The sequence below is a fragment of the Calliopsis andreniformis genome, chromosome 5 (genome assembly GCF_051401765.1).
Source record: "Calliopsis andreniformis isolate RMS-2024a chromosome 5, iyCalAndr_principal, whole genome shotgun sequence".
In the NCBI taxonomy this organism is placed as follows: domain Eukaryota; kingdom Metazoa; phylum Arthropoda; class Insecta; order Hymenoptera; family Andrenidae; genus Calliopsis; species Calliopsis andreniformis.
The window spans coordinates 825,574-848,958 of record NC_135066.1 but is presented as its reverse complement, the minus strand read 5'-3'; the positions used below and the strand labels follow the sequence as shown (position 1 = coordinate 848,958).

Genomic DNA, 23,385 nt, shown 5'->3' with positions numbered 1-23,385 from the left:
CTCTGTCCCTTTAAACGGTCTCTTGTTCCCTCGCTAAAAACGAGTCTCGTCGATAATCGATCTCAATTCCAATGAGTTTGACGCTTGGAGAATCATCGAATCGGTCGTCAAGTGGTAGAGAAGCGGGTGTCGCTGGCTCGAAGGTATACTCGTTAACGACGTCGACGTCGAGCTCGATAATCCGCAGTCAATTAGCACGATAACCGATTTCCAAGCTTCTCTCCTGCCACACACCTCTCGACGTATCCACGTCGCTTTGCACGCGAAATCTCCACCCTACTCTAAACCATCCTCAACCTCCGCGACGTCCTACTGAATCCTGCTGAATACAGCATCGTTGTTTACCCCGTTGGCTAAATCGTCCACCATATACGGCCGGTAACTGCATTGGATGGATGCTACACGTGATAAGGGTTCGATGCACCCTGCCTACTACGGTTACGACCTTTGACCGATCCACCTATCCCCATCCACGGATATCTTGCCACGATTAAACCTAAACCCGACGTTGTTAACCTTACAAGGGACCAAAACATTTCGATTATATCGCTATTTCTACTCTAAAAAAGAACGCTAAACCTCATCAAAACCAAACCTTTTCGCGATATACGAGACGAAAACGGGCAAATTACGAATTGTTTTACTCGAAATTTCCTAATGGAACAGTCTATCGGAATTTAAACGTTCTGTGAAAGCATTATTATTGTTACCGTTAATTCGATTTCATTTGTTAGATTGACATTTCTTCGTTATTGGTATAAGTGCTCGATATGCATGCGGTCAATTATATTTTCGAGCTAACTAACCACACTTGTCACGGTCGAATAATTATATTCGCGTTTGTTTAATCATCGTCGAGTAAACCGTGAGTGATTAAAACGAAAACTTCCAATACGGCATAACTAGGTTTCGAAAAGGATGAATATGTATTTGTAAGCAATACACATGAATATCTCTCGCAAAGGGGATTATTATATTGACGTTATAATAATGCTTCTATACTATTAGGATGAGAAGATGCATTATCATTATACATTGCATAAAACTTGAAAGAGATAGGAGGGGAGAAGTAGAAAGAAAAAGGTACGTTGGTCAATTTTGCTTGTTTCGAAAAAAACGATCGTTTATTTTCAGCGATGAGGTGGTGTTAGCGCAAACGCTAAATCGCGGCAGGAGCTTTTCGAAAGGAAGAAAAAAAGGTTCTTTATGACGTGCTCTTTAAAACGAACTGTAACTCGTCGAATGAAACAAAATCGAAACGTTTGAAACGTGAAAGAGCAATCGAAAGCGGTGAGACGGAAAGGGAGAGAAGGAGGTTGGATCAATAGGTGAAAGACAAAAGAGAAGTAGCGCTTTCGATTTCAAACCGAATAATGCACTCGATGCAACGATCTCTTCGCCATTGATCTTTCCTATGAGTCTCGAACACAGTTTGTCTGTTCGAAACGACCAACTTCATCAAACTTCCTCTGCACTTACGTCAATTACACCGATTTTTATTTGTTTCTTTTTGATAACCAATGGAATGTCTGCATGCGTGCTTTATTTACTTCGAAGTACAGTTACTACAAAAGGAAAGTAAAGCAGGCCAATGGAATGGAATGGGACGGTGGCGGGCACTCGGAAAACGAAAAAGGAACAAAGAGATACAGAGGAATCGGTAACAAAGCAAAGACAAACTCATCGATTTTCTTGCAAATGAAGAATCGGGAACGAGAGATCCAATATCGTGGCCGACGATTTCCATTTAAATGCAACCGTTTCCCGAACTCCGCGGCGAACCAATTGAAAATTCCGTCGACCATCACAGCCATTAATCCGAAGTGAATTTTACGAAGGCACAGGAAAAGGCTACATCGCGTTATAAGGTCACCAGAATAGATCTTCGACGTATAAAGTTTCCGCAGAAACGTCTTTTCCGCTGGCTCGGAACTAGCCGAAACTCGCGTTAAGAAATTCGGTCGGAGGTCGGTCTCGTTGAAGGTAAAGCAATAGGAAAATTTCGTTACGCAAGTGATCGTATTTCGAGGAACAGGAAACCACAGGACTGAGAGTGGCCTTCGATCTTCGTCGTTCTGCAAACTGGTCAGTTGGTAAACAGCGAATGAGTTTGGGACGTCCGTAGGACAGCCGCCTCCCTTTTGGCTATGTGCCAACATCTCGTTCCTCGTTGGATTTCACCCGTACTCGTGGAAATGTTTCTCATCCACTCCTGTCGTCGCGTGCGCGAGTAAACATACATGTACATGCATGTTTTTTCAATTGCCGAACAAATCAAGACAAAGCGATAGAACGTGAAATTTATCGATGGATTCGATGCAATTATTTTGACCTTCGTCAAACGGAGAACCCATAAATCGTGAACAATTCGAGCGAAAGCGAAATCCACGGATATTCGTGAGCAACGGTATAAAATTAAGCTGCGGACGTGCGTGCAGCGTGTATAGGTTCGATTCCTGTCGTAAACCTAGAAGCAAACAGTACCTGTCGCGTGTACCAGCTACGTTTTACGGTGCACGTTCTCTACAGATTTTCGACCATGTAAAATCAACGTTGTTGCGATAGCACAGGTTTGAATCGATGTTGCGTAACATGGTTAAAAGGTGAGCGTGTGCCAACAATGAACGTGCGCGATCGTTTACGAATTACTAGCTCGCCAGTTTCGTTCTCTGTTTCACGGGAAACAATGATATTCCAATTGATGTGAACGATACCAACCATAGTTGGCGGTTCTCTCTATTACTCCTTTCATCTTTACTGTAGAAACCAAGAGAATGCAAGTTATTATTTTTTCGGCTGTTATATGTATTCGTTTTAGAGTTGGATCGTATCGTTCGTTAATCCGTTAATCTTATATTGTACTACTTTACAAACAGCAAAGGTTTCCCTCTATCTCAAATTCATCTAAGCAAGAATATTTCAAGTTTTGTCGGTTAGATTAGCAGATCAATCCAACGACTTTTTCAGAAATTCTCTTGTTGAATTTGCATTACACGATTGAAGAAACCTTATATTTGCCCGTATGCGCTGTCGAGCGACATTTCGAGACGGTAAACGGAACATTTAATCCCGTAAAAGTTGAGGCGAGCAACGTTGAACGAATTCTCAGCGTGACTATACGTATTCTAGGTATAAAGCATCGCCCGATTTTGAGTGAAACGTGGAATGACCAAAGGACACGGGTTTGTGGTCAGTCAAAAGTCCGATTCCGTTGATCCTGCTCTTGTCGAGTTCCCATGAAACACAAAGCGAATAGAATCTGCCCGCTGCGCGCACGATATTTCTAGATGGAAAGTTAACAACGCTGGCTTACAATTTCAATATTTTTAATACCCTATATATCTGTATTACGTTACTATATTGGATGAATTCGAGTTTAGTTTTGCCCGTTCCGTCTAAAAGAATGTTCCTTCTTCCACTTGGAGATATTTAATCGGTTGTAAGAGTAGCGAACTCGGTCGGTGATGCTTTCTTCGACGTTGCTTCTCAACATCCATGATTTTCCCGTTCGTCGAGATACCGCGATCCGATTCAACGTGTTCACAGCCGCTAGATTTTCCGTCCAGCCGTCTTTCAAAACTTTCACTCCCCTCTGACGTTTCATTCTCCCTCGCCACGGAATAACGGCTCGTAATGTATGCAAGCCAGCTGCACCGAAACCTTTACGACCCGTTTTTCTCTTCAGCCCGGCATTCCGTCTCGGCGACCGGACATAAAGAACCAGAAAGATATTCTACTTGGCCTATTCTTTTCGACCAGTCTTGCTTCCGAATGGAAGGTATCCGTTAAATACGGAATTTCGCGAGCCTTCGAAATGATTCTCCGTACCTACATACCTCTTCAAAGATCCTCTTTTCTTGGGCAAAACTTAAGAGAATGCACCGAACGAAGGGAACGTGCAGAACAGTTTGAACTATAGAGGAATATTCGGAGAATTTACAGCGTGATCGACTTGATTTCACTGGAAGAAAAAGCAGTTTGGGTTGACGAGGTAAAGAGGATGCTTGAATTGAAACCGAAACATGATTCTATGATCAAATTTATGGAATACGGCATAAGATTGAGGGACAAGAAAAGGCGGGAGTGGTTGCTTCAAAATTCTGGTCCGAGTTCAGCGTTGCGGTAATTATGCTCATCAACAAAAGTGTCACAAGCAGACTCGCTTTATTATATGGCCGCTTGGCAGAGCTGCGTGGAATTATTGTTTTCTAAAGAATTTAATTTAAATTCCAACTCAGAGAACTCCCACCCCCGGTACAAAATTGTCTTATTTAATAGTTTTTTGAGCTACCTTAATTAATTTTCATCCTACTGACCAGCTGCAGGCAGAAATACATCATTAATTAGCTTCCATTTTATCGCATCCTTTGAACTTGCAGGTTTAATTTCGAAATTCTGTCTGCGAATTCATGTGTAATTGTTCGAGGATCCAGCTAAAAGGAAGTTCCACTTCGAAACGAGACTCGGCTTTATCCGAATATGGCCAGAAAAGATTGATATTGTCTGATCGAGTGAAAGTCAAAGTTTTCGCGGTTCTACCAGCCGAACGGAATTCCTACATCACCACGTAACAGTTTGCGAAGGCACGTACTTGCATAAAGTCGTTGTAACGAGAACGTAAATGCAATACGTGGTCCCGCGCTAAAATGCATACTGCCTCGAAATGTCCCTCCGTCGAGACAAGTACCGAGGCGACGTCGACTTAAACGAATTTCACCAGCAAACTACACGAAGAGGTCGTTGTCATTTTCTCGCAAAGCTCGTGCTCTACGGTTGCGGAGAAATATCGATGGAAACCGCGACGGGCGTGAAAATTCTGACACCCTGTTCTTCTCCTTCCATTGTTCGATTGGCAGAATCTACGAAGAATTCGCGCATCGAAAAAATAGCGGAATGAATGGCTCGATATATAATGCAACGATGAATGTATCCCGCGGGAGAAGATGTATGAGCTCAATCGTAAATATTCCTGTGTCCTCGACGTTAATTTGCGAGACACTCTTGAACAATTAACGTCAGAACTAATTACGGTAGCGACGTTGAAAGTTCGAATGGTATTTCGGAGGTATATTCTAGACGGAGAGGAACGTTTCCAGCAGCGTCGAACCATCGAATACGTACAGGATTATTCATAAGTCAACGCAGAATCGACGATGGAACGAAGTTGCCCGGTAAAAATTTACATTATTGTCAGAAGTGGAGACGATCGAGAAAACAGTGAGCGCTATGAAACACGCTGAAGTGCCTACTGTACACCCAACAGCCAATAACCTTTATTACTTTATGCACAGTCACACTATATTGCCCAGCGGTATATTGCTTTTGCATTTATCGAAACCTATAGATGTGACGCATGCGTACGTAGCGTATAAGAAAAAATGTGACGTTCGTAAAACGTGCAATAGAAAAACATCGCTATCAACTTAACTTGCATTTTTCACTGAATTTTTCACCTTATGCCTCGTACACCTAATACAAACATGCATTCAAAGCAAAATATTTTCAAAGTATAGAAAGACACGGTGGTTTGATTAACGCTTTGGCCGTGAAACATGGGAGCTGCATCTCCTTGTCGCAGACATATTTCACGATTTAAAAAATAATTTATCTCGCTGACGATTTTTCGCTGTCGGTTTAACGCCAAGAGAGATTAAACGAGCTGTGTACGTATGCACAATTCCTATCCAAGTGTTAAGATATTATATTTCATTGGACACGCGAAGCATAGCGTTAACCATTGCGAATACGTTACCGGCTGAATACGAATAACCAATAAATTATTTTCACTCTATTAACGTAAACGTCAATACTTTCCGCTCTGCGGTAATAGATCACGTATAGTTCCTTTTTTCGAAAGGGGTACTGCTACCTCATGTCATAATTCTTACTTTCGAAGGTGCTCGAAAACTGCCACGACAGACTCGATAAAAGGTTTCTAAACGAGGTGTCGATACATTTCGCTTCTCAGAAACCGAACGAGAATTAATTACGAGTTTCGTCGTAAAAAGCTGCGGCTGAGAAACTTTTTCTCCCTTCTGGTCACATTTGTCTTTGTTGCTTTATCCATTTTTCTCATTTTTCTCATTTTTCTCATTTTTCTCATTTTTCTCATTTTTTCCCTTGCTTCTTTCTCCCCTCTCTTTCTTTTTTATCAAAGAAACCCACATATAATTTTTAGTCGAGTCATAATTTCTCGTTTAACCTCGTTCAATATTCGAACGCACAACGAAAAGTTTTTAACAGGCTGTCAATGTATTGCAGTACCCATGGAGTCGATACAGGGGGTGGCAGGTCAGAGGGCGACTTTACCCTGCAATATACAACCCCGTGAGCCAAACGACGCCGTTTCTATGGTACTGTGGTTCAAAGAGGACAGCGGCGAACCTCTCTACAGGTAAGCCATCATTGTTATTTACGAGAGATATGTACTTTTCAAGTCGCTGCCCTCCGCTCTACCAGATATTTTCATTCATGAACGCGTTATTCTCACCATTTCCTCTCGTAACCACACTTTCGTCACACATCGCTCTCTTCCTTTTCAAGGGATATATCTGTAGAATATACAAGAAATAACATAATGTACGAAACGCATAACACCTGCACGCATAAAGATGAAAATGAACTCGCGTTCCAAGTGTATCCCCCGCAAATATTCAATTCGTAAAATGAAATCTGGATTAAAGTAATCGGGATGATGCAGGTATTTCGTGTCGATTCATCAGAATTCCATTCGAAGTACCGCAATTCGTGAAACGAAACAGAGATTTAAACGAGAAACCTCAACAGTTACACGAAAGTAGAGCTTCCTCGTGATATCCACGACTGCATGGATGGCATGTCGCGAATTTGCAAGCAAATAGACATACGCAAGAGCAAAGCTACTGTCTTCCTAGAAAATTGGGATATCGTTAAGCCGCAAATCGCCTCTATGTTCCACTCGTTCCAGACTACACTCGACGATAGCTCATTCGAATCCCGTAAATATCGCTTTCATGGAGAGCCTCATAAAATTGGGATCACAGGCATTTCGAAAGTACCGCCATACCTCTTTAGTAATGCGTGCACGAAAGCCTGTTATCCTTCTTCGCGTTCATACACGTTTCCAGTCATTTCTCTGCCATTTCCGTCTACATTTAACACGCCATCTTTTAGAACACTTTTCCTGGAGCTTACCTCTGCTGGTTGAACATCATTTTCGTGCAAATTAATTTCCACGATCGCGGTAGGAAATGAGCGTATACGGTCTTGCATGATATTTCACTTACGAACCTCAAACTCATGATGAAAGAAGAAGGGAAAAGAGTCTGCTCATTTATTCATAGTTATTAAATTCCAGCCTGGATTGCGCTCGAACTCAATGAAAGGATAATTTCCATCATGAGAGTGACTCAGACGTAGTGGTAGACAGAAGTAGATAACGACGAAGTCAATCTCGGTACTGAGGTTCTTCTTTGCCCATCTGTACGTTACGTTGCGCTCAGCATTTTTGTATCTCCTAAAAAATGTTATTCTATGCCGCAAAAAACATATTCAACCCGCAGAGAGGATCTTTTATTCTTTTCACGAATTATTGAACCGTTTCGTTAAACCGTATATCTACTGCGTGATGAACTATATAAATCGTTAGAGTCTTTCGGAAACCTAAAAGTCAATAATCTCAGGAGAAACCCGCTTTCTCAAGCGGATCGAGTATAAACTTTCAAGATGGCTGTCGATCAATCCCCTTATTACCCATGCATTGGTACAGCTGTGTGTACATGCATAAATGAAGTTATACAGGATACGCGAGTACGATCCGGCCAACAAATAGCGCCTCCTGTACAATATGCGCTACATCACGGTCGTCCTTTAATTAATGTGCTTCACCATCGTAAAGTAAATGAACGTTGCTTATGAAATGCAAATTTAGACAAGGGACTTAATTAGAAAGCGTTAGGATCAGTCTGAAATTACTCGCAAATTTTCATACTGACATTTGCTCTATGGATAGAGGTATATCAAATTTAATTTAAGTATTTTCATACTTTACTTGTCTATAAATGTCTGAAAAGCTCGTAGGTATATTGATTATTGTTTCATAGCATATAAAAATATTTGTAAGCCACGTAGAAAAATTTCTACTTATTAATAAAAATAGAATTCTTCCGATTGTAAACGTTTCTTGGAAATTTCTACAAATGGAAAGAGAACAGTTATTCGAGATAGCCCACGTTAACCGGCTTGGCTTCTAACAGAACGAACAATAACGCGCTTATTAAACGCGTGCCAGGATTAAAAAGAACCTGTTTATACATTCAGGAATGTAAAGTCCTCTTTCTCGAGGCGCAGTGTACTTTCACTGCCCAGAATGTACTGCGACAATCTGAGAAGTGTTAACTGTTTGCCAGAAAATGCAACCAAGGAATTTAGCTTGCTCTGGAAAAAAAATCTGCGCAGTACTATGCAGGAGTTAACTCAGCATGCGGATATAGCAGGCATAATGAAAGGAGCGTTTAAAAAATTTGCAGTCGCCCCGCTAGGCACGTAAATTCCTGATTCTCTCTTCTAGTTCCCGCTTTTAGTCTCCACTATGTCCCTTTCCTCGTCGCCGATCATTCGAACAACGCGATGGCATCGTTCACGTATACCTAGTTGACTGGACGAGCCTCTCCACCTCCTCTGTGTCAACTCCCTTTTCCTCCCTCGTCCCTTTCTTTTTTCATCTCGTTGCGCGGAGGTTTCTGCTGACCACGACTCTTGGACGGATGTCGTATCTTCGCTGTTCTAATCCGATTGAATTTCGCCTGAACTCGAGTGCTCGCAAGATAATCGTGCGACGAACTGTGAAAACTTCCCTGTAAAGGCGGTAAAGGAGGATTTTTCGACAAGTCGACGGAAAATTGGACTAACGAAGCTTCCTTTCGATTCGATACCGAGCTAACCTGGAACTTAATAATTAGAGAGCATCACGGCTACATGGCTGCGATCGTGTAATCGTCCGTGCACGTGTACACGCGCGAGACAGCACGAAACGGTGCAAAGATCATCAAACTCACATAGAAACTTTAATTACTTCCCACGATGAATCGCTGGATTGTGCGGTAAACTTGGCCGAGTACCGACGTGCACCTGCGAACCGTTTCCTGCTTCTTCCGTCCGACGGAAACACCGATCGTGCTGACGTCAGATGCTACCCCACCAAGTATCACAGCACGCCCCTTCAACCCCGCTCCCTCGACCCTTCCATTCTTCCACCAGTTTCACGACACAATTGTTTCCTCGAGCAGAGAGCCGATTATCACACGTGTTCGATCTGTCTCCCAACTCACGCTCTCCTTACTCTCATTTTATTCACTATTTTACCCCCAACCACATGTTACTCTCAATATTATTTCGGAAACTGGAGAACGAATTCCCTTTCCTATTCATTGCATGCACGTATGAAACGTTGCCTTTAGAGATGCAAACCACTAAATATGCTTCTGTCTATTCATTACAGAATTACGTAAGCTCAAAGTGACTATCCATTTTGTTGTCCACAAGCTCTTAACGCACTGACCGTCAAAGCTGAACAGGATCTGCTTAATGTGTTAATCTTTACCCCTACACATTAGATGCTTCAGCTTTTGAATTACGGAACTCAGACATGCTCATCGTCTTCAAGGGCTACTGCTTTTATGACTTCGCTATATCCCTGTTGATCGCAATTAGTGGTATAAAATTGAAGTCATTAACCCTTAGTCGATATATGTATAAACCAGATGCCTTTATCTACTTTTTAAAAATAATACAAATTCCCTCCGATTATGTCTACTTTTTCCAAAATTGATTGCGAATCGATAGAAAGAGTCGGTTGCTTAGAAAGCAGGAATCCCTATTGTGTAAGATGCAAATCGTACTGCTCAATTAAACGAAGCTGCGTCGGTGGTAATGTTCTCGATCGAGAAGTCAATTGACCCATTTTCGTGGCACTATTGTGGTCGACTTAGGTGCACAATGTTATGTATACCGCGACAACTCGGACGCGTGTTTCACCGGCTCGAATTATCACGCCATTGTTCGTGCTGTTACGCAATGTTGTAACGGATTTCTCGTAGCTAGGTTCAGCGCACAGAAACCGACAAACCATACCGTTATTACCGACTGTTGTTGCGCATTGGTTATTTTGTGATTAACTCGTATCACGACGTTTAACCGAAGACATAAATGTCCAAAGAATATTTCCCCTGTTTTACTTTGGTTCGACGTAACAAATTATTCAATCGAATATCAGACGTTAGACAGTGCTTCGACGATCGGAAGTTCAATGAAACGTCTGACTATATCCATACATCTATCACATGAGTGATAGATTCGGGCATGAGTAATACTAGCAGGCTGACCACATATGTACACCTACTACTGCACCGTTTGTCGGACTTAACTCTCGCTATACTACGCCTTTCGCGTATCCAAGCACCGTGCACGCATTCACTAGAGAACATACCACACCTCACTTTACCGTTTTCCAAATTCTTCTTATTCGCGCTCTACCACACTCACCCTTATCGCTCTTTCTTTTACATAGTCTATAATGCTACACAAAGTCTATAATGTAGATCTCTAATACCATACGCGCTCTGTTTAAACATTGTGTGAAATTTGAATCACAATACAAAGAGCAATTCCGATAAAGAATTTTAATTCCAATTCATACCTATCTCTCGATGCACAATTATCGAAGATGTCACGACGAAATGACGAATCATTCGCTAAACGTAACGAAATCGTAACCGCATTGAATCAAGTCCACCTACGCGGTCATCTATGCAACCTAACCACAATTGGTCAGTGAGTTCTATGGAAATGGTAGAGATTTAATGATAACTCTGCACTGAACCCCCCCTCCGACGATCCGACACAGCTATTGATAGATAAATGATGACCAATCACAGATCATCGACCTCATTTACATTTGCAAGCACAGTATATCGGCGTTGCTTTTATCTCGCGCACGCGTACACCTACATATCCTGGTCTCAGTGAACGATGCATGTGACCTATCATATTAATAAATCATCTCTTTAAACGCGAACGATGACAATTGCTAATTCAAGGTACGCTATTGAATCGTTAAACAGAAATTCGATTTTGCGCAACAGCATCTTCTTCGATGCAAAGCGAACTTTTATCATTTGAAATAATCGATGACAGGGCCAATTTTATCTCTGCCATGAATACTAGATATACCATACGGGAAATAAAGGAGAAATTGCGTGAACTACAAACAATCAAAACCATCGATAATTTAATTTTCATTTAGAATAAAGGCAAGTACAAGGAGCGCATTGACGAACTTCGTTCGCGTCTATTTTTCTTTCGCCGTCCTTATTCTTCGCACGCCTTGTCATTTTCAAAAGGTTCGCGTAACGTAATGCCTTTTTCTATTTTGATTTCCCTCGGGTCATCATCGTTTGTCTTCGATAGCGATCGAGTTTCCCATGGTAACTCAGACCTATCTTTGAAAGAGCGAATCCCTATTTTTCTCGACGACGACGAAGCGTTTACGATTTTTAGTTCTCTTTCTGTAACTGGAACGAGTTGATTCGCTCCACGATACAGTACTTTACACTTTTTGTAAAAACTGTATCGAGAAATGAAATGTAGGAGAAATAACAGAATATTTCGCATCGACTAATTTTCTGCCAGCGTGATCGGTAACCACTACGAAAATGAAGGACGAAATAGTGTATAAGCAAACGCAGAAAAAACTTTATTCGTCAAGATGAATTTTTGCTCCGCAGTTCGCATTTCTTTTTCGCAGTTAATTAATTAACGTATGACGGTGCTTCCCCTCTATCCTTCACTTACCCTCTTTCACTATGATCCAACCTCTTCATTTCCCGTCTATCTCTGTTCTATCTCTCTCGTTCACGCTCTGTCCCCTTATGTTTCGCCGAGCAGAAACTCGTCGTCTCCCAGTAACTCATTAATTTGACGCTACTTTGCGAGCGAGAGGATTCATTCGAGGTCTCGCGCCTTCCCAAGATTCAAGCAGGCGAACGCGATATCCCCAACGTCTCTAAAATCAGTCAACGACCTTCTCACTGCCTGACTCATCGGAAGGTTACGAAATTTTACCTTTTGGATCTCCGTGGCCCTTCATAAGGTCTTTAATCGAAACGGCTGAAGTCCTTGAAAAATTTGTTCGATTAGATCAGGATTTCTTAACCTTTTCGCGATTCTCTTTCGAACATCGGCCACCTTTATGACCTCCCTTCCCTTTTCATTCTCTCTTATCGCCATCTTCCTCTTTTCACGTGACTCCGAAAATTCAGGTGAAGGGGCAGCAGGAAGAAAACAATGCAAGTAGCGAATCCACAGCAACTATTGCAATTGATCGTGTTCGTCCAGAGGAAAGAAGAGATGAGGGGAAAAACGAACAACGAGATCGCTTGTCGACGCTACGGACAGCGAAGCCTTTTATCTGCTTACGCTTTATTTGCATCCGCGCGAGCAAGAGGAACACACCACGCCGGACGTGAACTCTCGCGTCTGCTGACATAGCCACTATCTACGCTCCTGCAAACGCAACGAACCGAACGATCAATGCGAAAATGCCGCGCGCCTCACAGCACGCGTTCCTTTTGTTTTCGTCATCCATTTATGCATGAAACCAACCTCCTGCTTAATCCACCCCTTTACCGGGGGAGCAGTCTTGTCCGCCGCTGAAACGATGCATCGACTTCCTTTCCCTCCGCTGCTACGCACACCTTTCTCTCCCTGATAGCCGCCATCCTCCGTCTTGCGCGAAACCGAGCGTGATCGACGTGCTGATTTTCACGGGTTACGCTCGCGTCAGTGGCGACGAAACGAACCGCGAAACTCCGTCAAAATATGATACTTTTCCCTTCCTTTTCGACACGTTTCCTGAGCCGGAAATACGACTCGCCGATTCGCGCGGCATAGTCGTTCTTGTTCAGTGGGCAAGTTGAAAGACGGGTAATGAAAGTCGGAACGATTCGATCTCGCGACGGGGTCGACCAGGTCCTCGACGGTGGAACGGTGTCCTCGAAGCGAGGACAATGCGCCTCATAGATCTCGCTTTTCTGTTCTCTGCTTTAATACAATAATTCTGTCCGGCGTACTTGCATTTCTCGACGTCGTAAATACACCTACCAATTGTCTGGCACGGCCGCTGCAATCCTGGGAGAAACTCGATTCGGGGCTCCATTCGACGTTGCCCGTACCCGTCCCCCGTCCCCCGTTGATATAGCTCCATCCTCATTATCGACTAAACGATTTTCGCTTCAATTCCGTTGCTAATCCCCCGATCTTTTCACTCAAAGTGAAAAGATTTCAGCCGCTCGGATGAAACTAGCAAAATTTTTCGCCAACTCGTTCTAAACACGACCCAATTTTTCCTCGTTTAGATGCAAAATAACTCCGACATTTCGATTTCCAGACACGCTGTTTCATAAAATTCCATCAAGCAGAATGGCTGTGGAAGCTATTCAAGGAATGAAGTATTATTAGAGTAGGAAAATGATCCTATTGAAATGAAAAGAACTTAGAGACGGAAACCGCGAACGGGGAAACACTCGATACAAAACGATCATCCGTCTTCCGGGATTGCCGCGAAACGAGTGCATTGTGAAGTTCGCCAATCACCACGCTTACCGAGCAGTACTCTCCTCTTCTTTCGCCTACCGTGTTCTTTTTCTTTCTCGCTTATCTTCTACCGCCCCTCTGATTCCATTCTTTCGTTCGTATTCATCCATTCCATAAAGTGTTCCTCGTCAGCGACTCGCGAATAAAATCGACCGACGATCAATAGCGAGAACGAAGCAAGCGTAGCCATCATTGTATAAAATGCAATGTCACCGAAGAATACTTCCTCCGTTAATTCATTTTGATTCATTGACAAACCGCAAACTACTATTTCCAGCCTTTAGTGCACATCCTGCAGAATTTCATACCTCGGAGGACGAATCTTTCATAGGAATGAACGACACGACTTGATACTCGCGTTTTACGAAAGAAATATATTGAGGAAGAGGAGACACATTTAATGTTCCCGAGAGAAACGACGCGACGCGACGCGACGCGACGCGACGGTAGGTTGCACGCGGCGGATGCCGTCGACGCTCGTGTAATCGGATATTATATTCACCGATCGAATTGATATCTCTGTCCTATTATGCTACGGCATGAATCCCATTTTGAAGAATGCCGGGGCGCGGTTTCACAGTGATATTTGAATAGAGGATAGATGGGAGTAGGCGGGTCGTGGCAAAGGGATCGGAGGAAAGTGGCAGCTAGCAACGATAGGGGCTGCTGTCGTGGCATCAAGGTCCAACGATTTCGACCGATCGAAAGCGACCGAATACGAAAACCAACATCGAATCGTAACCAGCAGCCTGCGAATGAAGAGGCATGAGCCGACGAGAGAGAAATTCCTGGTGCACGTTCAAAATCGTTCCGTCATTTTTGCCTTATCAAGAGAAGCGGAATTCGTGTATTATGATAATTACTCCTTTTTCACGTTCAATGCGAATAGTTATTTCAAATTCATTAGAGTGACGAAGAACTTTATGACTGTCGCGGGAGGCAACATTTCCTTCAACATTCAATCCCAATTAAAAATCGTTTTATCGTCATTCCTCCGAGTCGCTCGGTTTCCGGCGAACGAAAGTTAACTCGAACAAATTATATTTTCCGGTCGAGTAGAAGGAAAGAAAAGAAGGGTGACTAGTAGGGTGGGGAGGGAAGGCAAAGGGGTAGCCTGAAGAGGGTGAAAGAGAGAAACGCGGTGGTGCAGTGGCAACGCCGTCTGCAATTACAATGCCTTAATTTTATGCGCGAAGTTAAGCTCCTTTTAAGAGTCCCGAGAGTGGTTGAGACCCCTTGGTGGCCTTGTCGCGCTTAGTCCCCTGCGTCCCCTTTGGGTTGCCACCACCTTCGCGGAACACTCGTTTTACGGACGCTAGCGTATTCATGGGAAACGTTCTTCTATCTCGTAGAAACGGCAAGGCCTTCCGACGAGTCGCGGCAATTATTTTAATTTGTTTAGAGACCGTTGTGTCGCATCTCTTCAACCTGTCTCTCCTCCCGCGTCGACAGACTTGCTTCGGAACCAGTTTACTGTCGTCCATCCATTCGCTCTTATTTCATTCCTCCTTTTTCTTACGACATTGTTCCCCTTTGACCTCTTCCGCACCTGTCCGTAATTACTTCACGGCTTCTAAATACCAGTTTTCTCAAACAAGCAGAATGCTCACTGCTTCGTGGTAAATTGCAATTACCTTGAAAGTTACGTAATATCTTCTTCGTATTTCAACATGCGTCAGAATCGGAAAACTCCCTACAAGACTCGAATAGAACCAATTACTTGTCGCTTCCTCCTAATCACGTTCTCGCTTCTTCGCCATGCTTTACGCGCGCCGCCCACTTTCTTCGTCTACCCATCCACTACCTTTTTACTCCTCTTCTTTTCCGTCTGTCTGCATTTCCGTCGTATCTGTATTCCATCCCTTCGTATACCTTCGACTAACACGGCGAAGCTCACAAGTACTCCTCGAAAAACGCCTGACGACAATTTTTTCTGTCGGACGACATCCCTGTAAACCTTCTTCTTCGCTCGAGGAACAAATGCAGCTTTTCATTCAACGAGATTGCAGGAAATAGATAAAAAAAAGGGCAAATCGATGCTTCTAAATGAGCAAAGTGATACCTCTTCTTCCATCACGTGCTTCGATCAGCGTACAGTGGAAGGTTTGGAGTCGTCTAAGCAGAAACGTGAGATTCGTTATTTTTTCTTCTCCCCGTGACATTTAGACGTTTACGCTTTATACGCGATGAGAGTATACGAAATAAAACGTGGCGGTAATTAAGAGTTTTTGTGCGAATTGCGAGATTTCGATGCCTCTTTAATTCCTCGTAAATCAGTCGACGTGGAAAGTAAACGAGCGACACTGTAACTGGAGGAGGAAACAGGGTGAGGTGAAGCGAGACGAAACGGGACAGGTCGGCGATGAACGTCAACGAGATCTTGTGCCTCTGGGAAACTCCTCTCTAGTCATCGTGCTCGTTAAAAACCAATCCAATTTGTCTTATGGCCACGGACAAACTGCGCCGAATAAAACTGCACCACTGTCGAAAGTTGGTCGAATGAGTGAACGTTGGGCGGATCGTCCGTTGATCGACCGTGCAACGTCTTATCGCTGAAACTCGTCTCGAACTTTGTCGCTCGATTAGACTTACAAACTCGTTCTGTCGTCGCTCGGCCTGCTAATCGACGACGCGACGCGACGCGGAATCTTCGGCAACGACTCGCAGAATATTGCTCGAAGGAGAAAATCTAAACTTGTAGCAAACGCGAACCAATGAGTCTCACGAGTCATCGGAAAACCGTGCTTTCCATCTGACGCAGTCGTTTACCTCGTCGAGAATTCTTTCATATACTCTGCTTATTCATCTAGAAGGTAGCCATGAAGTATCCCGAGTCGTCGGTCTTACACAACCAGACGTATTCCCTAGTTGGTCACTGGAGCACTAACTCAAATACATCTTTTAATGCTATCTAGGATTGCTCAATCTCCGAAGTAAAAGGTTATCTGACTCTCTCAGTCGAGTGCACTCCTGTCGGCCCGTATTGAGTTTCAAGCGTGGGATTCAGAGAGTGAATAAACTCTTCCGCGCCTGAACTTCCGAATATGACGAATTGCAAAAGTTAGGTGAAATGAAAAGTTACAGAAAATTGATACGATGTACGCGTTAGGTCGACAGACTTTCCTTGTTTATTGCAACGAACTTGTAACTTTCTTTCCTTTCTGATTCCCCAAAAATGAAAATACGTCATTGATACTGTCTTTCAGCTACGATGCAAGAAATCGACAATTCGGGAAGGCAAAATTGTGGAGCGCTTCCCACTTCTGGGGAGAGAGAGCGTCTTTTAGAGCAAGCTCGCCTGCCCAGCTGACGATTCGGGATCTACAAGAGAGCGACGAGGGAGTCTACAGATGCAGAGTCGATTTTCGAAACTCGCCGACCAGGAATTTCAAGGTCAACTTCACCGTCATCGGTAAGTAAAGTAATTTCAATGTGTGATGCAACTTCCCTCATCTCTGTTAAAGAGAATCCTACCTTCCAATCCCTACCTTTTTTCGCTGATATTAAATTCGAAACCGTATTTGGTAATGAAATTTAAAAACAGTCTCCATCTAGTTTCCCTATCACGACGAACTTCGCCACCTCCATGCGAAACTACTTGGAAACTCATCAAAGTTTTCAGTAGTTGAAAGGCACTTCGATTGATCGCCGGGAATCGGAAGTATAACGAAATCGTCGCAACAACTTCGATGGTCAGCTCGAAGTAGATACGATCGTTAAACGAGAAATAGTCTACTAGACGGTCTGACCATTAGAAGGGAGTATCTGCTTAGAAGACGACGGTGTCTCGAAGACCATGCGATTTGCGGTCGATTACAGTCGGTCTAATTGCCCTTTCGAATCTTCCTTGAATAATTACACTGAAACTTGACTCGTTCGTGAAGGTTAATCGGTATACGAGAAAGTTTGATACAACTCGTTTTCTATTCGAGAGGTATGCGATCAATAGCAGAGTCAGACATTTTGTTTCGCCTCACGGGACTGGTGCCTTTAGTAGAATCCAAGGAAGAAAACCGAGCGAGCGTAGCAGCTTCATCGATGATGGTGTATCAGATTTCTCTACGGAGACTCAAGCTACAGTTAAGCTTCTTGATACTTGTTGAAAGTCTAAGATAGGCCCGGAGGGGCGTCGCTCTTGTCTCATAATAGAATCGAACTGGTACCATGACCATCCGTTGAAGGAGAACGCGTTTCGTGTTTGAAACCGAGCAGGAGGCCATAGTCCTTTCAGGAAACTCCTAACCCAATTTGCCTATCGATCGGCTATTAAACTGAGTTAAGCGCGGACTGTCGATTTCGCTTGAAGGAGTCACTGAAGAAACTTTAAGACGTACCTAAAATCTATTGAGACGTCAACCGAGAATAAAGAAATCTTGCATGCACCGATTCTTTAATCAATAGCGCGTTAGAGAAGCTTAGTAATCAGAATTTCAATGAAAATGTTACACTGACCATAGAAAATCAAAAGAATCAGGAACGAGGTCGCAAGATCTCGTTTTCTGGTTAGCAAGCAAGTTTGCACGCGTGCAAGTTTGAAGCTTATCCTGACGCAAGATCTGCAGCTCTCCTAGGGAGAAATAATCGAATAGACGGTACGGTACATCTAGTAGTCGAGAAGCCATCGGCATCGGAACGCCACGATGGCTCGTTTTACGCTTCGACGCACGCCAACGCCAAACGAGATAGGTGCTTCAAGTTAATTCGAAACTAGACCCAACGTCGATGAGAGGAACGTAGGAGGAACAACGAAGGATATACGTATATACATATATATATATATATATATATGTATGTATGTATGTATGTATGTATCGGAAAAAGCGAGCAAAATCTCTGGCAGATATTGGTTTCGGAAAAGAAAACGGCATGGTCTCGTTAAAGCTAAAACGTCAAAACGTTAGAGACCCAGTTCCCTTTTTCCATAGCTTACGCTCGCTCGTTGCCCCTCGAATATTCAGCCGCGGCTTTTTCCATTAATCGTAAGGCAAGGGAATTCCGTTTTACCTAACGGTCCTACAGCACGTACAAGTCAAATAGCGAGTTTCTCTTTATTCCATTCGTTCTGTCGTTCTTGGGAGTTACCACGAAGCGCGTTTATTCTCGTAATTTTATCATCATGCATATAGAAACCGTGGGTAGGCAAGTCCCTCGGGTTCTTTGGTGGAAGCTAGAGGAAACCCACTGCTCGGAGGAGCAGAGGTCGTGCCATGTTGGAAACTTGGGAGCGAAAGCTGCTGAGGCGTCGAGTCGGTGAACGTTAATCGGATTAGGATTTAGTTTAGATTTTGACAGGGAACGCTGCCCATCCTCTGGAACGCTTCGGGAACATCTAATCGTCGATTACGGAGAAATTAATTCTGTCTTATCCCGCTTTCCACTCGACCCGCTTTCCTCTTCCTATCGGTCTATCTATCTCGCCGCGTATCGTCTTAAATACTTATCTATCTGGTAATTTATCTATTCGTTCACCCGGCCAAATACCACGCCCTTCATTATCTAACGTTATTAGTTACCTAGCTAATGACTCCCTATCTCTTCCTTTACGCTCTCGGAAACTTTTCGCATCGTTGCAAACTGCAAGATATCTTGCCCCGTGATTATACAAACTTATCGAGAGCATCGTCGAGTTTGCACTCTTGGATTCTTAATAAGAGACCATTTTCCATACTTCAAAAAGATCACGCTTTACGTTTTTTCATACGAAGAACTTTTAACAAGTTATCAGAAAATTAAGATGTCTGATGTGCTTCGAAATTTTCTATTAAACGCTCATCATATGATAAATTTCAAGTGATCTGCAACCAAATGTCCGGGATCAATAGAATTTATCTATAGATCGTCACACCACAAAACGCATTACTCTCCAAAATGGATATTTCACACAAGATATCAGCACTTAAGTCTCTTATCAACGATTAAACCTATTAAGCCTCTTATGGACGATTAGGACCAATTATACATACGGAACAAAGGCCGATGTATTCGGCCATTGGAGGGAAATAGTACTTCAATGGTATCTCAATAAGTATCTAATATTAGTAGTAAAAATGCTGAAAATCGCCATGTTTTGTCACTTCTTTATGGTCATTGTTAGTGGACACGAAGCGTCTCCTTTCCTTTTTCCTGTTACTCAATGACCTTTAATACCTCAGAGTCGCTGGCCGATGTCGAGCATCTCAGTTTAAGCCTCTTATCTGTAATTACCCAGAAACTCGGAAGACAGGAAAAGGAAGGGACTCGTTCCAATGAAATAAGCCGGGTATCAAACATTCCCAACTATCTCAGAATTTGTACCTTCTTCTAGTAAAGAACTCGGACTTTCGTTGAGAGTTCTTCGTAAAAATGAAATATTTGATGAAAAGAAAACGATACGTGAACCCTAGCATAGGAAATTGCATCCCTCTTCGTCGAAGTCAGGTTCGCGGGTAAGACACAAGGGAAATTATGTAATGCGGAAGCCAAATACACACAACAGGGATAGTCATTTCGAAACTTCCTCGCGAAAACGACGTCACGTCGCTCGTATTTTATCGTTAACGAACTTAATGGAAAATTCAAAGAGACTCGTCGTGATAGTCAATATCTGAAACCTGCTAGCTAAGTCAGAATCGCGTTAAGCTTTAATTCTATCGATCCTTAAGGTACTTGTATATTTAGGAAAGATGTAACGTTTCCCTTTGCTTCTATAACCGAGCAAAAAATTGCTCATGAACAATGAACAAACTCTCATGTAGAGGAACATTTTGAAGAAAATCGTATAATAGAACTGCACATAACGGAAGGAAAATCTTTCCCTCTCTCTATCTCTGTTTGCTTACATTCAGTCCAGACGATGGTTGGTTCGATGGAAAATAAAAAAAGTCGAGAAATGCGTATGCACAGACGGAGGAAAGGACGAGAGAGAGATTACTTTCGTGAACAAACGGTTAGCCGACTCTCTAAAGAAATCATGAATCGAACGAAACGAGCCTCAATAATGTATCGACCAATCGAACTCCGTGGAAAGTTGGTCGAGTGGTCGGCGGTGGTCGAAAAAAAGAGGGTTCTCGTTGAAAACTTTCAGCAGCTGAACGGAAAGAACCACCAAGTTCGCTAGCACTGAATAGGAATTGGTTGTCGATATATTGTTTGCCGTGACAACTGAGATTCTATAGGTCTACACTGACAGAAAAATTGCGAAGTACCTAGATCCTTGAGAAACTCGAAAAATATCTAAAGGAAATAAATTCTGCGGTAGAAGTCTCTTGGTCGATAATACCAAGTAGGATACTGTGCATCTTCTTTTTGCTTCAATTTCAATTATATCGCATAGCGGTGCAATAACGAAACGAGGCTACGAAATACACTCTAAGAGATGTATTTAATCTAGAAAATAGCTAAACCGTCAGCTACAATTGATAACTCGCAATGCAAGATAGAAGAAGTTTAGCGTTTCCAAGCTTTGGAATCTTTTGGTGTCACGCAAGGGACAAGAAGCCGATGGAAATGTTCGCAAAGTTCACCTGCTACATGTTTCTGCTCCAGAAAACCTATTCGTCTTCAGCGTCGTTCGCGGCGATCCCCTTTCGTTATTCCCTTTTTCTTATCTCATACAACACGTCGCTTGAAAAAGATATAGGTACATCTTTACTATTCCGTGGTCGCAGGTCATTTTCAGCAAGACAGGGTTTGCCGCGTTGAAACACATAAAAATTATTTCTCTGCGAAAGGAGCGATAGGAAAATCGTTCCTATTGCCACGTTGCTATTCACGATAGTACACGTACCCGAGAGAAATGTAAATTCACGGACATAATTCATAATTTTCAATTTCTCGGAGTTCGCCAGGTTCGCAGGGCACAAGGTGAAGTGAATGTCCCTTTGGTATCCTGTCTAGTACGTTGAACTCAAGAGATTGGAAATAGGATACAGTCTCTTTTCGACGGTCGAGTGTTGTACCTAGGTGGAAGAAGTCGAGACTTGATTCCGCGTTGGAAAACATTGATTATACTCAGAGAAAAAGATCTTCGGCTTTGTGACTCTGTTCGTCGGTATAGAGAGAGGTTGAGGGTTATTCGAGTCACGCATAGGATTCACCGTCATTCCTGATATTCCAGGGTTCGGCGTATCCTGTCCGTTGGCGGCTCTTGAACGTGTTCCGATCAGAGGTCCTCGGCATTCTCTTCTCTAACGTTCCCACGTTTCGCATTCCACCACCCTCAAAGACGTTCCCGATCCTCTTCGCCTCCTTTGAAGGCAGATTGCATAATCAACGCGCGTACTTGTCTTAAATAGAGATATATATGTATATCGAACAAATAGATTCACTTGAAACGTAGTCACTTGAACTGTACATAACTACAAATAAATAATAAAAGGAAGCACGCATGCTACGCGTCTCGGTCGAAATCAATATCAACTGCCTCTACTCCATCGCAAGAACAGTAATAGTTGATGTTACAATTACTACGTGGAAGACCAAGCCGTGGAGCGAATCAAGGGATGCTCCCCCTCGAGTCGATACTTGCCCTGGCCATGAAATAATTGATATGGCGCCAGCGATTCAAGGCCCCCTGTACAGAGAACAACGAATTCGAATGAATTATCGCGAAACGGGCGATAAACTTGTTCGATCCCGCTCGAGAGCCTGCCCCGATTTTTCGTTTTCCATAAATCTTTTGATCGGAATGAACTTTGGCTAAGTCTCACCAAAGAATTCGTCCGCTTTCGAATTTCCTCGGAATCTGGATCACAGCACTTGGGGCAGGGAGACGAAAGTAAAGCTTTCAGGAAACTCGAGATGGAAAAGATGAAAGCGGCCGGATCGCGGATGGAAGAACAGTTAAGTAAGGCAGTGGTAAGTCAGTGGAGGATTTTTACGAGGAACAGAGAACTCGTCTTTGTTCGGTCTCGACTCTTCTCTAAGTAAGCTCTGTCTGTTTCTCGAGAAGGCGTTCCATCACCAGCGACGATGGGAGAACATTTTCAATTTCCTAATCCAACGTCGAAGGTCAGTTTCTTCCTTCGAGGCCAGTGCCTCCCGCAATCGAAGAGTCTGCGATTGAGAGAACGAAGTAATTAAAAAGAACCATGTTCGTTCATCCATTTCCTTTCACCGCAGGTGTACGGGATTTCCTTTCCATTATAATTGCGCTGCATTTTCGAATAATACATGGTTCAAAGTTTACGAGCTTTTTTGATATACCAATTAACGTCGCGGAAAAACGTAAAGCGTTTTAGAAACAGGAAGCATTACAAGCTAAATTTGCGCGAGGATTAATATTGAAGCGTTATATTAAAAATTCTTGACTGTTACGTCATTAACTGAGCGCCAGTAAGGAAAAAAGGTCGCGAGCTTTGGCTATAATTTTTGAGATGTATAAAAGAGACTTGACTAACGACAGAAAAATATGGCCCTAGATTGAAAGAGGTTGCGATTTAGAAAAAGAGAGTGCGCGGCTTACGAAAGGAGGGCGTGTCACAAAGAGTGTCGTGAAGAAAAAAGAAGTAAACGCGAATGGAAAGAGAAAATGCGAGCTTATGAGTTCCCGAGCTACGCACGAATGATAATTGCTCCGTGTCTCGTTATGGCTGTTCTTTCTTGTTAGGAACGTAGACACGCGGTTGGTGGTTGACGATCAGAGAACGAGAATGTCTGCCACCAAATGACGAAGGAACGGGGGTGAAAAGAACAAAGCAGGTAAAAGTGCGCTCTATGCGTAGTTTGGCGAACACATAACCGATAATAACACGAAGCCTTGTATTTCCAGAATATCTT

The 23,385-nt window shown here is 43.1% G+C and overlaps 1 protein-coding gene across 5 annotated transcripts in view; it reads left to right on the top strand.

The window, feature by feature from the left end:
• The window catches only part of LOC143179064 (kin of IRRE-like protein 3), a 91,282-nt gene that overhangs the window by 9,302 nt on the left and 58,595 nt on the right, over positions 1-23,385 (top strand). For all 5 annotated transcript variants that reach the window (XR_013001892.1, XM_076378065.1, XM_076378064.1 and 2 more), the window contains exons 3-4: positions 6,262-6,394; positions 16,836-17,041. Coding sequence is in view for 4 of the 5 variants with exons in the window: in XM_076378065.1 (XP_076234180.1) it covers positions 6,262-6,394; positions 16,836-17,041 (339 nt within the window). In the remaining variant the exon portion in view is untranslated. The remainder of the gene's footprint in view (positions 1-6,261; positions 6,395-16,835; positions 17,042-23,385) is intronic.